Source organism: Oryza brachyantha, chromosome 11, assembly GCF_000231095.2.
Source record: "Oryza brachyantha chromosome 11, ObraRS2, whole genome shotgun sequence".
NCBI lineage: Eukaryota > Viridiplantae > Streptophyta > Magnoliopsida > Poales > Poaceae > Oryza > Oryza brachyantha.
Window position 1 is genome coordinate 2,617,309 of NC_023173.2, and position 15,547 is coordinate 2,632,855.

General features: G+C 39.4%; 1 protein-coding gene and 1 pseudogene across 1 annotated transcript; both read left to right on the top strand.

Annotated features, from left to right (window-relative positions):
• Nucleotides 1-4,423: 4,423 nt before the first annotated feature.
• On the top strand, nucleotides 4,424-6,127 carry LOC102719530 (pectinesterase-like). The gene is made up of 2 exons (XM_015842086.2): nucleotides 4,424-5,258; nucleotides 5,348-6,127. Exons 1-2 carry the CDS (start codon nucleotides 4,424-4,426, stop codon nucleotides 6,052-6,054), a joined length of 1,542 nt encoding a protein of 513 aa, XP_015697572.2. The 3' UTR covers nucleotides 6,055-6,127.
• A 1,220-nt stretch (nucleotides 6,128-7,347) lies between these two features.
• Nucleotides 7,348-12,350, top strand: LOC102706692 (annotated as a pseudogene).
• Nucleotides 12,351-15,547: the final 3,197 nt, after the last annotated feature.

A 15,547-nucleotide genomic window follows, 5' to 3' on the forward strand; every position in this document is an offset into this window, starting at 1 on the left:
GCTGTTCAAAATCTAGAACTAATAGGGCGGAGAGAGGTGTCTTCTGGGTTTAGAAACTTCGAGAAATGCAACAGCTAGAATTAATGTGTGGCCCAATCGAGGCTCAACCTATTGGTAGAGTTCCCATCATGCATTACCAGTAACTTGGTAGTTTTTAATGGGCAAGTAAGTTTCATTCACAAATGATATAGGTCATTGGATAATCTTGTAAAATTCTAGATTTAAACTATAATATCACAAAATATAGTTTCACACGTAGTTTTAGCGCAAAATTATGAATTTAAGCCCACTTGACCAGAAATCTACTGCAAACAGAGGTGCCCACTCGGTCAGAAATCTCAGATTTATTAACCATAAGTCAAGCGCATCAAGAAACAGATTTTAAGCACCATTTGGAGGGGCTACATCCACATTTCTATGAAACTTCAACACTGCACCTAGTATCGGGCTCAGCATTTTCCTCTTCCTTTTCTTCTTCTGCTTGTCTTTCTGCATCACCTGCAATGATCAATCGATCACAATTAAATTGTCCATCTTTAAGATAGTAATAGGTCATAAATAATGGAAAATATAGAAGGCTAACATTCTTAATTGCAGCTTTCTTTTGGCTACCAAATGTTGTTTTGTTTTGTCTCACGTACTCCTTACGCTCTTCTCCATCCCTAGACTCCATTTTAGCTAGCTACAGATAACAATATTAAAAATGTACATACTCTTCTCAGCTTAATATAGAGTCGCCGGGTTAACCGGTTGGTTTTTTTAAAAAAACAATATTAAAAGTTATTTATCATTTGAACTAAACCTATATATGATTAAGCAGGTTAGCTAATCAACAATTGCTTCATGTGTCAAAAAATACTGAATTTATAAACAAAGTTATTGCAACGACTTCCTCATGATTGGTGCTAACAATGATCTTACTAAAAAAGAATTGAAAGAAAAGAACAAGTTATTCAAGGATAAAATAAAACAAGACTCGGTAATGGTGCAATTTACCCATTCATTGAACTCCTCAGTCTGACTTCTTATCACTCTATCATCAGCATTGAGTTGTTCCTTCTCTATAGAAGATTCCACCTTCTTGCTGCTATTTCCAGGAGCCATAGCAACTTTTTGTGTGAATACTAAGCGGGATTGAGTTTATTTGTAGGAGAGCTCAACCACAATATTAGCGTTGCTTTTGTTTTTAAGAAAAAAAATTAAATACCAATAAATAAGTTGATTACCATGATCTTTTGGATTGTGAAACATCAATGGATCCCAGTTTTGTGCGAGTTTTACTTCAATAAATAATTAAATACCAGTCTACTAGCTAGATCTCCATTAATCTATGCCCGGTTTATACAACTTAAGGATATCGTTTACATGGTTTTCGTGGTAGAAACTTAAATTAACTAATACTTCCTCCGTTTCAGATTATAAGGCTTTTTGGGTTTGCCTAAATTCATCTATATATCTATATATATGTTTTGGATATGTGTCTAGATTTATTAGCACACCAATGAATCTAAGCAACGCCAGAAAGTCTTATAATCTGAAACGGAGAAAATAATTCTCAAGTTATGTATAAATCTTGCAACGGAGGAAGTAATTCTCAAGTTATGTATAAATCTTGCAGCATCAGGTTATGTATTTAAAATTATCTAATAATTATCATGTATAAATCTTGCAGCACCAAGCTATGTATTTAGCATGATGCTTCCAACTGCAGAATTTTGTAGTTTCCCAAAAAAAAACTGCAGAATTTTGGAAGATAATATGGTATTACTTACTCATTATGATATATATACATTTGTTTTTTTTCATCTGATCTTAATGCAATATAGATGCATAATAATACAATGGAGTGACTTAGGGTTATTTTGCATAAAACACCATTTTTAAAATATTTTATTTAGCAAAGGTAAAAAATTGATAATTATTGATCAAAATTAAACAAATAACTGGTCAACATTACACCACACTATACCAGGCTCATCCATCCACTAATACCGTATTAAACCACATAGTACTATCTTCACTCATCAATACTAGCAAATTATTAACCAAATTTATCTATTATGAAAAAGAAAGACTAATCACAGTGAAGCTCGGTCGATCACCCATAACTACATGCGTTGTTGTTTAAACAATTTAACTCTTATCTACAGCATCATATATGCTCGTGTGACATGAAGAAAGTTGGTTAATAAACATCTTTGTGCACAGGCAAAGACTATACTAAACTCTATCTTTGAACATGCTCAGCTATTATCAAATCATTTTAATTACAAGCTCTTTTACAGTACTCATCTTATCTCTCTAGAGCTAATACAACTAGGAAATATCTTAATCATCGATTACGGATGGTCTATTATGCTAATTAAAAATAGCATTGCCATTTCTATTAAGAAATAATAGCCAAAGGAAATGTAATGAATCACAAAATTGTCCTTCCCAATATTAGATGCACGTCCAATACTTTCTAAAAAGCGCATACCTTTTATTAGAGCCTATGATAAATAATTTCACCACAATTCTGATAGGAAATTTTATGAGATTTAGCATAAATTCAACAATCCAAAGCAAAAAATTGGTTGTATCTTTATATTCCAAACTGCTATATCTTAAAAAATATATATAATTAACTCAAAATTTCGAAATTGCTTCACTATAAAATAAAAATAAGAAACAAATAAAGTTCTTTTAATCTAAGTGTAGTAGTCTGCATTCAAAACTTGAATTTTAACAGAATAATTTATTGTAGTAATATAATATTAATTTTTTTACTACAAATAAGAAATTTCTCCCATTTCCTCCCTTTCCTTATTCTAATATAATCATGGATATTAAGGAACTAATGGTAGTATATACCTCAGGAGGTAAGTATAATATGTACCATTGCATTAGGGATGGCAATGGGTAAATACCCATCGGGTATTGCTATCCTATATCCATACACACTAGTAAAATTTCGTACTATTAAAATACCCATACCCGTCATGGGTAAGAAAATTTCCCCTTACCCATACCCGCTTGGGTAAACCTTACCCATCGGGTTACCCATATACCCGCAAAAGTTTAAAACAATCTAAATATCATATTTTTCATATAGTATATGCATAGACACTAGATACTTAGGGCATCACACATTCATATATGTGGTGAAAAATATATGGATGCTTTAAATATCTATGATTTTGGTTAATTAGACTAGGCTAATATGATATTAGGCCATGATATGCATTTAAACTTGCGGGTATTTATTACCCATGGGTAAACGGGTATGGGGATCATAAGAACGTTTTCATACCCGCGTACCCATCGGGTGAAAGTATTTGCCCAATTACTTACCCACGGGTAATATATTTAGCTCATAACTATATCCTAATAGAGTAAATATCCATCGGGTCTCGGGTCGTGGGTCCCTGTTGCCATCTCTACATTGGATCAATACATCTGAATGGTTAAAAATGTTCAGGTGTATAAAAAACACATTAGTTAATCTGAATAGTGTTGGATATATATATAGGAAAAGTGTTTTCATCCTTCGAGGGGACATCCGCTCATTTCTTGTATGTCACCTAAATAGTTATATTTTTTTAAAATATTGATTAACATGAGATATATCACTTCACAAATATACAAGGTTAAATTCGACTTCTATTAACTTTTTTTTAATTTGTAGAAGTTGAATTTAAACTTAAAATATTTGTGAAGTGATGTATCTCATATCAATACATCTTATTAAATTTTATCAAAATTTTAATGACTATAAAGTAATATGAAAGAAACGAGTGGAGAAGATGAAAACCCACCTCCGATATACTCTCTCTAATTTTTTTAATTGATACAGTTGACGCTTAATTTTTCATCCTATTTAAAATTTTTGTCCAAATATGTCAAAATATAAATTATACTTAAAGTTACTTTAGTAATAAATCAAATTATAATAAAATAATCAATAATTATATAATTTTTTTTGAATAAGATAAATGATTTTGAAAGTTAACGATGTCAATTAAAAAAACCCGGAGAGAGTAAATACAGTGATGCATACATGCAGTGATACCCAACCCAACAACCCCCAGTTGGAGGATGAAGCTTAGGTGCAACAGGTTGCTTCCCATAGTAACCAAATTCACACGAGCAGAGAGAAACCGCACCACGTACGCATGCCAAGTCACGAGACGATGCTTACCTGCGCGCTCATCGTCACCGTGCATGCTTTGCTCTCTCTCTGAACCTGCATTGCCGCCGGCGACAAGCAACGGGCAGCTACACTTCATCGTCCCCGACCACCACCAGCCATGGATTTCTCTCCCTCCTAAGCGAGCCAACATGTCCTCCTCACGCCATTGCAAGCGCCCTGCAACCTATAAGACGGGCCGCCATTGGCCCCGGCCGTTGTGCCTCCATGACCAGCTAGCTGAAGAAGAAGAAAATGGAGCAGCGGAGAGAGGCTTCTGCTCTGCGTGTCCTCTGCTTTCTCCTTCTCGTCCTACCACGTGCGATCTCGACCGCTGATTTGGCATCGGATGGGGAGAGGTTGTACCAAGTGTCGTCGGTTCGGGCGGCCATGGACCAGGCCGCGGCCGCGCGCGCCCTCGCCGTGGCCCGGGCGGCGCGCCGGTCGGATGGCGTGGCGGGGAGCGGTACCGGGCAGGCTTGGTCAGACTGCGAGCAGCTCGTGGCGTTCGCTGTGGGGCACCTGAACCGAACGGCCGCCGCGGCGGCGGCGGCGGCACGGGGCGGCGATGTGGCGTCCGACGTGCTCGCGTGGCTCAGCGCCGCGCGCACCACCGTGGGCACGTGCCTGGACGGCTTCGCCGAGCTCGCCGCGTCCCCTGGGCCGGAGTTCGCCGCCGCGCTGACGAACGTGTCGAGGCTGGTGACGGACGCGCTCGCCGCCGCTGCACTCCGGCGCGGGGCAGAGAATTACACGCGTGCTACAGCAAACGTCGATTGGCTCCGATCCGGCGACGACGACGGCCAGATGTTCCAGCTTGACACGGTGAGCCCAGGCGACGCCGACGTGGTCGTGGCGAAGGACGGGACGGGCCATTTCTGCACCGTCGGCGAGGCTCTCAACGCGGCGGCGAAGCGTAGCAACGGGGGCCGGAGGACCGTGGTGTACGTCAAGGCCGGAGTGTACGGCGAGAACGTCGAAGTGTGGACCAGCAACTTGGTGCTCGTCGGTGACGGCATTGGCCGGACGGTGATCACCGGAAGCCGGAGCGTCCGGCAGGGCTACACCACGTTCAGCTCAGCCACTTTCGGTATATACCCCTTTCCAAGTGAACGATATTCCTTCGAACATTTCTTGCGAGCTGTGAATGTGATACCGACATGGACGGATACGATGCAGCCGTGAACGCCGACGGCTTCGTGGCGTGCGGCGTCACGTTCAGGAACACGGCCGGCGCCGGCGCCGAGCAGGCGGTGGCGCTCCGTGCCAGCGGCGACCGGCTCGCGTTCTACCGGTGCAGCTTCGAGGGCCACCAGGACACGCTGTACGCGCACACGCTCCGCCACTTCTACCGCGAGTGCGTCGTCGCCGGCACCACCGACTTCATATTCGGCAACGCGGCGGCGGTGCTCCAGCGCTGCGGCATCCGCGTGCGCCGCCCGCCGTTCCCCGGCCAGCCGGCCGTGGTCACCGCGCAGGGCCGCGTCGACAGGTACGAGCGCACGGGGTTCGCCATCCACGGCGGCCGCGTCACCGCGGCGGCCAAGTTCGGCCTCCCCGGCGGGGCGCCGGCGCCGTTCAAGACGTACCTGGGCCGGCCGTGGAAGGAGTTCTCCCGAGTGGTGTACATGGAGGCGTACATGGACGGCACGGTGGACGCGGCGGGGTGGCTGCCGTGGCAGGGCACGGCGTTCGCGCAGACCACGGCGTTCTACGGGGAGTACCGGAACTCGGGGCCGGGGTCCAGCACGTCGGGAAGGGTGAGGTGGGGTGGATACCATGTCATCACCGACCCCAGCGAGGCGTCGGAGTTCACCGCCGGCGACCTGGTGAACGCCGGCTCGTGGTTGGGCTCCACCGGTGTCCCTTTCACTCCAGGCCTCTAGCTCCATATCTGTCAATATGTTCTAGTACTAGGATTCTTTATTGAACTTTTTTTATCATTTTTGAAAAATACTTTGAGATACCAAAAAGTTTTAGTGAAAAATACAATATATCTCAAGGTACTAAACTTTTACACTAAAAATATGATATTTTAGATATTTTTTCAACGATGGCAAAAAAAAATCTTCTTCATTGGTGATTTTGTCACCGCCTTACAATGAACCAAACTAATATGGGCTTAGAGAGCATATTGAGTTCACACAATCCACCATTTTCACGGTGTTATTATAGAAACTAACACTTGGTCCCTATAAAAATAGGATCCACGTGTCAGTAGACATAATGATACTATTATATTGGTAAAGAAAAACGACACCCATATTAAGGATAGATCAATGGATCCTAAATTGCGACGATGTGAATAGGAGAATAGTCATGTTGTGCGTACGCTTGCTAATGGGTTGGATGTAAATAGATTAAATAAGTTGGTTTTTAATTTGGATTGTCTTTGGTCGGGCACAAAATAGATTTCTACTCCAAATGATTTGGATTCGATTATGTTATAGTGACAAATGAATTAATATGGACTAAATTTGGTTAGGTGATTTTAGATTTTAAATGGATTTTAACCCACGGAGGACAAATGAATTCTTTATTTGAGTAGAACAAGAAAATAAACATAAACGAGACCCACGTTTGTCTTCACTAGTTTGTTGCGTTGGTAAAACCATTGTAAACCTTGAGCTGGTCGTAGACGTCGAAGACCACCCAAAATATATCAATACTCTGTCCCTTGTTCAGTTAATACTCCCTCCAGAAATTTTTTTTTTGACGATTTGTTATCACCATTCATTTGACCATTTATCTTATTTAAAAATTTTATGTAAATATATAAAATTATAATTTATGTTTAAAGTTCTTTTATATAAATCAAATCATAACAAAATAAATTATATACACTTTTTCGATATGATGAATGGTTAACCTTATGCTCAAAAGTCAACTACGTCAACTTTAAAAAGAGTATATGATGCTGACTTTTGAATATAACGTTTGGCTACTTATTTTTATTTAAAATTTAGTGTGAATATAAAACAATATAAGTCATGTTTATATCTATACAAAATTTTTCAACAAGACGAATCATTAAAACGTGTGCCAAATAAATAATGATATCGCCCGTTAAAATTATGGAGCGAGTATTTTCGTATTTGTGAAATATCACGTGGCCAGAAAATGGAGTGGACTGTAAAATTCCGGGCTTTACATGGGCCGTAATGGGATTGATTGAGAAATCCCCTCCACGGGAGGAAACTCACCATCGCCGACGAAAATGGGAACCCAACCGACGCCGCCGTCCGATCCGGCGGCGAACGGCCACCCTCGGTGAGTGATACGCGAGCATGAGTTCGTCGTCGCCCACACCTACCCCGCTGTCTCCTCTCCTCCCGCCTACCCGCAGCGCCGCCGGCGGTCACCGGCGCGGGGGAGGGGAGTGGGGGGCGTGGCGACGTGGTTGGTATGTCCGAAAGCCATCGCGCCGCACTTAGCCTCCGCCGTGTTCGTCCAGACAAGTCGCGAATCATCAGCAGCATACAAGACCAAGTAACTTGTTTCTCTCATCTTTTAGTTGCAGGATTATCAAGACAGAGCTAAACCTACCATCTCCCGTTCAATTGCAGGATTATCAAGGAAATTAAATTACACATCTGAGAGTGGCTGAGAGCTTCGTTTCCGATGAATCTTGCTGATGGCGAACAATGAACATACGTGTTTATTATTAGTACAAAAATATCATTTTTAATCAATGGCTGAGACTAATTCTACCGGTAGTATAATAAGTATATGCACCGGAGAAGGACCCTTGAAAAATACTAGGAACAAAAGTTAGGCAGTCCACTTGCACTCATGATTGCATCTTCTCTGTAGAGAAAGCTGCTGTTTATTTTCTTGATTAATTCCACGGGTTGGTGGAGAGTTGGAAGGTCTTCCAAGACAGTGGAAGTACATCATCGCTACAAAATGAGTCAGCCGATGATAAATAATCACTTGCACTCATGGCCACTAGACTGCAGGCTACTACTCTTCTCGCTGGTAAATAATCCTCATGGATGAATGCCGATTTATCTTTTAATTGGTTTCTGTTCATCATCTTGTTGATGCTATGGGATAGTATCTATGTTGTATTAGTTGGCTACTTAGGGGGATTGTGTGGAATGAGTCTCCTTATATCTACTGGCCTGTTTTCTGTTCATGAGTTTTATGCATATTTAATACAGCTGAGTAGAAACATACTGTTAGATGATCAGAAATTATTGTTTCTGTGTTACCCAGAACTTGTTAGATCAGATACCTTTGCTAGCTTCTGGATTGCAACCCCATTTTCAGATCTCTGACACTAGAGCACATTCTTTTCAGTTCTTGGGGATCACTTATCTTGCTAGAACTATCTCTCCATTTTTTTATAAAAGAAATGGCAGGAGTCAGATTGAACAATTAGTTGAAAAAAAAAGATATAGTAACAAAGCCAAATGAAAGAAAAACCATAAATGTATGTTTCTGAATAAGCATATCCATTAACTGAACGTTTCTGAACCTACCTCTCCCTCTGACTCTGATGTCTGAATGGCAGTTGCATTAACCAACCTGTAGCAGCAAGCGTTCTTCGCGTTGCTGAATCTTCCCGAAGGAAGTCAAAGTACATCAATTCTGAGGAAACGAGGTAAATAGAAACAAAATCTTTATGGTACTTAACATTTGTCCATCTACCAATATTCTTAAACACCTTCTTTATCAGAACTTTAGGCACTTGGATGTCATCTTAGAAAGAATATTTGCAGACACAGTGACTCATTTCTCTTTCTAAATGCATATAACCAAGACCTAAAATTATTCAACTCGGGTGGTAGCCATGAAGACTACTTCAGTTGGACCACTTCTGTTGGTGCTTATGTTGTGCTGCGCAGTCCAAAGCATCTGCAGCTCGTTTTCTGGAAACGAGACAGATCGGTTCTCACCTTTTGAGTTCAAGAAGGCAATCAGTCTTGATCCCCAGCAAGCCCTGATTTCATGGAACGACAGCACGCACTTCTGCAGCTGGAAAGGAGTCTCGTGCAGGAAGAAGGCTCCTCCTCGTGTCATTTCGCTTGACCTTACAAACCGTGGTTTAGTCGGACAGATCTCTCCTTCACTCGGAAACCTAACATTCCTAAAATTTCTGTACCTAGACACAAATTCATTCACTGGAGAGATCCCTCTGTCCCTTGGCCACCTGCATCGCCTCCAAATCCTACACTTGAGCAATAACACATTAGAAGGGAAAATACCTGATTTCACAAACTGTTCCAACCTGAAGACTCTATTGCTCAACGGAAATCAACTAGTTGGACAATGGAATAGCAATTTTCCCCATCAGCTTGAAGGGCTGGCTCTTGCATATAACAACCTTACTGGAGCCATCCCTACTTCCGCTGCCAATATCACAGGACTAAGAGTACTTAGTTTCATGTCTAACAATATCAAAGGAAACATCCCAAATGAGTTTTCAAAGTTTGCCAGGATGGAGTATCTTACTGCCAGTGGCAATATGTTGGCCGGACGTTTTCCACAAGCCATCCTAAATCTCTCTACTCTCATTGATCTTTACATTGGTTTTAATTATCTAAATGGAGAGTTACCATCAAGTCTTCTTGACTCTCTGCCAAGTAATACAAACACTTGCACTGGGACACAATCTATTTCAAGGACAAATGCCTCGTTCATTGGGAAACACTTCCGAACTACGTTTGCTGGACATATCAAATAACAATTTCACCGGGGTTGTACCAAGTTCCATTGGCAAACTAGCCAAATTGTATTTGTTAAATACTGAAATCAATCAACTCCAAGTGCAAACAAAGGAAGACTGGGAGTTTATGAACAGTTTATCCAATTGCTCTGGGCTACAACTTCTTTCGATGGCATATAACCGTCTAGAAGGCCATCTACCAAGTTCATCAGGAAACTTATCCATTCATCTGCGACGACTAAGTTTCTCAGGAAATCAGATATCAGGGATCTTTCCTTCCAGCATAGAACACCTCTCTAATTTGAATGCTTTATCATTATATTCTAATGAATTAACAGGTTCCCTTCCTGGATGGCTTGGAAATCTTAACAAGTTACAAAAGTTAGGCTTACAAAACAACTATCTCACAGGGTTTATTCCATCATCTATTTCAAATCTGTCACAACTGGCAGTTCTCGGACTATTTTCTAACAAGTTGGAAGGAAGCATACCAAACTTGGGAAACCTGCGAATGCTTCAGCTACTCGCCATTGAGGACAATCATATTCATGGCAGCATACCTAAGGAGATCTTTAGTATTCCATCAATAATTGGAATTGATTTATCTTTCAACAACCTAGATGGGCAACTTCCTACCGACATTGGCAATGCCAAACAACTCACATATTTGGTACTTTCATCAAACAAGCTATTTGGAGATATTCCTAGCAGTTTGGTAAGCTGTGAAAGTTTGGAATACATTGGTTTGGCTTCAATAATTTCAGTGGAGGCATCCCCGCTTCATTAGGAAGCATTGGTAGCCTGATAGCTATAAACTTTTCTCACAATAACTTAACAGGGCCAATACCGGCTTCTCTTGGAAACTTGCAATTTCTTGAGCAACTAGATTTGTCATTCAACCATCTTAAGGGTGAGATGCCCTTGAAAGGTATATTCAAGAATGCAACAGCCTTGAGGATTGATGGAAATCAGGGACTTTGTGGTGGGCCACCTGAGTTACACCTACAAGCATGTTCCGTCACAGCTTTGGTTTCATCTAAGCAGTGGTCCCAATATCCAGCATGGTGTCAATTTCTATGGTCGTGCTTATTGTGTTTATCTGGAGAGGAAAACAGAAAAGAAAATCTTTATCGTTGCCGTCCTTTGCTAAGCATTTCCCGAAAATTTCATACAATGTTCTTGTCAGAGCAACAGCAGGATTCTCGGCATCCAATTTGATTGGAAAAGGAAGATACAGTTCTGTATATATAGGCAAATTGTTTGAAGACAATAATATGGTTGCAATCAAAGTATTCAATCTAGAGACAAGGGGAGCACAAAAGAGCTTCATCGCAGAATGTAATACTTTGAGAAATGTTCGGCATGGCAACCTAGTTCCTATCCTAACTGCATGTGCAAGTATTGATTCAAAAGGAAATGATTTTAAGGCCTTAGTTTATCAGTTTATGGAACGAGGTGACTTGCATGCATTACTACACTCAACTCAAAATGATGAAAGCGATTCATATCTGAACCACATTACACTGGCACAGAGAATAAGCATTGTGGTCGATGTATCTGATGCATTGGAGTACCTGCACCACAACAACCAAGGGACTATTGTTCACTGTGATATCAAGCCCAGCAACATCCTTCTCGATGATGATATGATTGCTCATGTTGGGGACTTTGGACTTGCAAGATTCAAGACCGATTCTTCAGCACCATCTCTAGGGGATTCAAACTCAACTTGTTCCCTTGCAATAAAGGGAACCGTTGGATATATTGCTCCAGGTATTGATTTTATTTGATTTTTTTGTAGTATTGCTACAAGTCTATTTTATTATCTGACATGCCTATGTGCGTGAACTCAAATCTTGCCAAATGAAATTTTAGAATGTTCAGAGGGTGGTCAAGTTTCACCTGCCTCAGATGTATTCAGCTTTGGAGTGGTTCTCCTGGAAACATTTATTCGGAGAAGGCCAACAGATGACATGTTTAAGGATGGATTGAAGTACACACAGATGAAATTTTCCTGACAGGATACTAGAGATTGTTGATCCCCAGCTGCAGCAAGAGTTGGGCCTCTTCCAAGAAACTCCAATGGCCGTCGTCAAGGAGAAAGGCGTGCACTGCTTGTGCTGTGCGTTGAACATTGGGCTCTGCTGCACTAGGCCAACACCAAGTGAACGCATTAGCATGCATGAGGCAGCTGCCAAGCTGCACGGGATCAGAGATGCATATCTCAGAGGAAATTAAACTGAAGAAAGCAGTACAATTAACTCAGTGTCTTTTCTTTGTTTTCTGCTTGAATACGACGTTGCAAGGAGAAGTGGTGCATCTTATGGTTAAGTAGATTTGTCCTGCCTGGCAATTTTCCGAATGAAACTGGTGTTCCTCACTGTTACAGAGCGACAAATGTTTGTGGTTTCCCATTTGATTTGTTTGTTCTTTGTATTAGGTTGTGTCTTTTGTGACAAACGATGAAATATAAAAGATTATATGATTTTTATAGCTATTTAATGATATAAACGAGTGAATTAACTAAAATAAAGTCAGAAATATACTTTAAAAAGGTAAGATGATTAGTTTTCATATAAAAACTTTTTGCAAAAAAAACAGAAGGGTGATTCTTTGGCTTTTTTTTTGGAAAAAACGCCAAGCAACATATTTGCAAATGAAAAATGTTTTGTGAATAACACTTTTATATATACGTTCTTAGCGATTTAAAAGCTAACGTTGAAAAATAAACTACTATAAAAACAACTTCAAATTTAAGGCTGAAAATTAAAAATTTAGTTTATAAGTAGAAGTAAAAGCAAAAAGATAATGGTGCTATTTAGCAGTTTAGAATACGGGCGTGTAAAATCAATCGATAATAATCTATTGAAAAGAACACGAGCCATTATATTACATTACACCATGTATTTCATACTGATGAATCTAAATATATAAATAATTCATATGCATCACGTATAGATGAATCTACTAAAGATTTGAAAGTTTTGCAATATAAAACAGATAAATTATTATGCAAGCTTAGATATATAGCCAAGGGAGATATTTATATAATATATGTGTACTTGATCGTGTTTATTGATAGTGCATATATGTCGATCTCTGAATGGTGGCATCCATGCTGCAAGTATGAAACGGTGCTGATGCCAACGAAAATAAGGTCTCGTTTAGTTCCCAAAAAGTTTTTCCAAAAACATCACATCGAATTTTTGGACACCTAAATAAAGCATTAAACATAGATGAAAAAAAAACTAATTGCACAGTTATGGAAGAAATCTTGAGACGAATCTTTTGAGCCTAATTAGCTCATGATTAGCCATAAGTGCTACAGTAATCAACATGTGCTAATGATGGATTAATTAGACTCAAAAGATTCGTCTCACGGTTTTTAGGCTAGCCGTGAAGTTCGTTTTTTCATTCGTGTCCGAAAACCCCTTCCGACATCCGGTCAAACATTTGACGTGACACTTCTCCCAAAAATTTTCTCAATCTAAAGAAAACCGAGCTTGCTACAGTAGAACAGTGACATGTGTCAGACTAAGGTTGTCCTCGTGAAAACAAAAGGTTCATATGATATATCGGTCTTACGGAGCATTGGGATGGGCCATTGGGCTGGGCTGCCTTTAGAAAAGTTAGCAGATGAGCATGGGAGTGTTTCCTTTATTGTTTAGATTCATAGGTAGAGTTAGCTATATTTTGAAATCCAAGAAGTAACTTGCAACAGGTAGAACGTGCGAAAAAGTAATTGCAACGGGTAGAACGTGTTGGACGGATCTAATGGATCCGTATATATACGAGCGACAAGATTCCACCAATGATTGCATGTTTCACGTGCAATTTCACTTTTAGTTTTTACTAGATGGATGTATATAAGATTAGAGATGTGATTACGCATAAGAGAGGAGGAGGACGACAATATATTTTATTTTGGTTCTAATCGAAACTCTTTATTTCTCGCATCTAGCACTTTCTTTTTCTTTTCTTTTTCATGTTAGTTCACCTGCTTCTTCAGTTTCTTCTGGCGCCTTGAAGCCCTCCCAGCTCGCTCACTGTCAAAGGATGTGTGTTTTATCCACAACAATTTGATTGTTTTGGGCAAAGCTTGACCATCCAAATCGAATAAAGTTGTAATGATCCCCAGAAACGACATGGATATCGATGGAAGTCAACATCGAAGTATATATTCTATTGCTTAACCGTCACTCATGCTTGTCCAGGATTCTTCATAATACTAGTGGTGTCGACAGAAGGCGACTTAATTGCTGTGCGCATAAATGCATGCATTACAACTCGATCATCCTCCTCGTGCAATAAAACCCAAATTTTGATGCAATAAAGGTGGATCAGAGATAATCCTCCGTCTCATATTATATGAGATTTTGACTTTCTGTTTGTAATGTTTGACCACTCGTCTTATTTAAAAAATTAAAAATATTATTTATTTTGTTTACTATTAAAAATAGTTTAGGTATTACTTATAAATTTTTATATTTACACTAAATTTTTAAATAAGACGAATGATTAAAAATTAAAAGTAAATAGTTACAATCCCATATAATCTTAGGACCGAGGGAATAGATAGCCATGGCTATGTCCAATGCATGCATTATTCTCTCCCTCATCCCCGAATATCACTATAGGAGAGTGGCAGGAGAGCCGCATCTTAGAGCACATCCAATATAAATCTCATTCTTGCGGCTATCTTTTGGCTTATATTAAGCACAAGCGAAACAATTTAACTTATTGATGATTGAAAAAATTATAGTTAAAATATTTAATATATGTTCTTAGCGATATAAGACAGATGCTAAAGAGTAAACAACAAACGGAAAACCTCAAATTTAACTCTAAATTTAAATTTTAAAATTTAAATTTGGCTCGTAAACATAAGTGAAAAGACAAGGCTAGAGAAAACTTTGGATCTTTAGTATTCAAATTCATGCGCTTAATTTCAAAATATAGGACATGTTTTGTTTCGTTATGATGAATATTTAATTAACAATTACTCTAATAATATATAACTTATTTAATGCAAAAGTATAATCATTTGAAAGTATGTTTAGTACAAATATAATAATATCAATTTTGTATAAAAAAATTAGGATAATATTTGGTCAAACTCTTATCATAAAAGATACACTATTTTGAAACAGAGGAAAGTATATACATGTATGTATGTCATCGTAGTCTTTGTGTGCAGAATTTTTTAAAACTTTAACTGCATTCCAATAGGTTTCATGATTCTACTAAGAAGGCAGTTTTCCTTGAAAACTTAATCAACCGTACCTTTTCTTGTGCCATTGAGTTCTGATGTACTTACTTGGGTTTGTCTTTGTCCGTGGGAAAATTGACAAATGCAATAATTAGAGCCGTTGCTTGGACGACAAGCAGGTTTTACGTGGTTGGAATTGAAAGTGTGACCTATGTACGTAATGGAGCTCTAGAAACCACCCGCGTGCGGTCCCCTCCTGCTTCCACCGTTTCATAATGTAAGACTTTTTAGTCTTATCTAGATTTATATGAGTACTAATAAATATATATATAAATTATATACATTCATTAATTGATAAATTTAAATAGGGGTAGAAAGTCTTATAATATAAAACGGAGGTAGTAGCTTCTACATGTCGAACTTCCACATGAAAAACCTAATGTACTCTCTATCCGTTTTAAAATATACTCCCTTTGTTTCGTATCAAGACACTTTAGAT

What these genes read in the sequence shown, in the direction of transcription:
- LOC102719530 (XM_015842086.2), top strand. Translation starts at nt 4,424, where the DNA reads ATGGAGCAGCGGAGAGAGGCTTCTGCTCTGCGTGTCCTCTGCTTTCTC. An exon ending in GTTCAGCTCAGCCACTTTCG is followed by an intron (nt 5,259 to 5,347) that starts GTATATACCCCT and finishes GATACGATGCAG; the next exon opens with CCGTGAACGCCGACGGCTTC.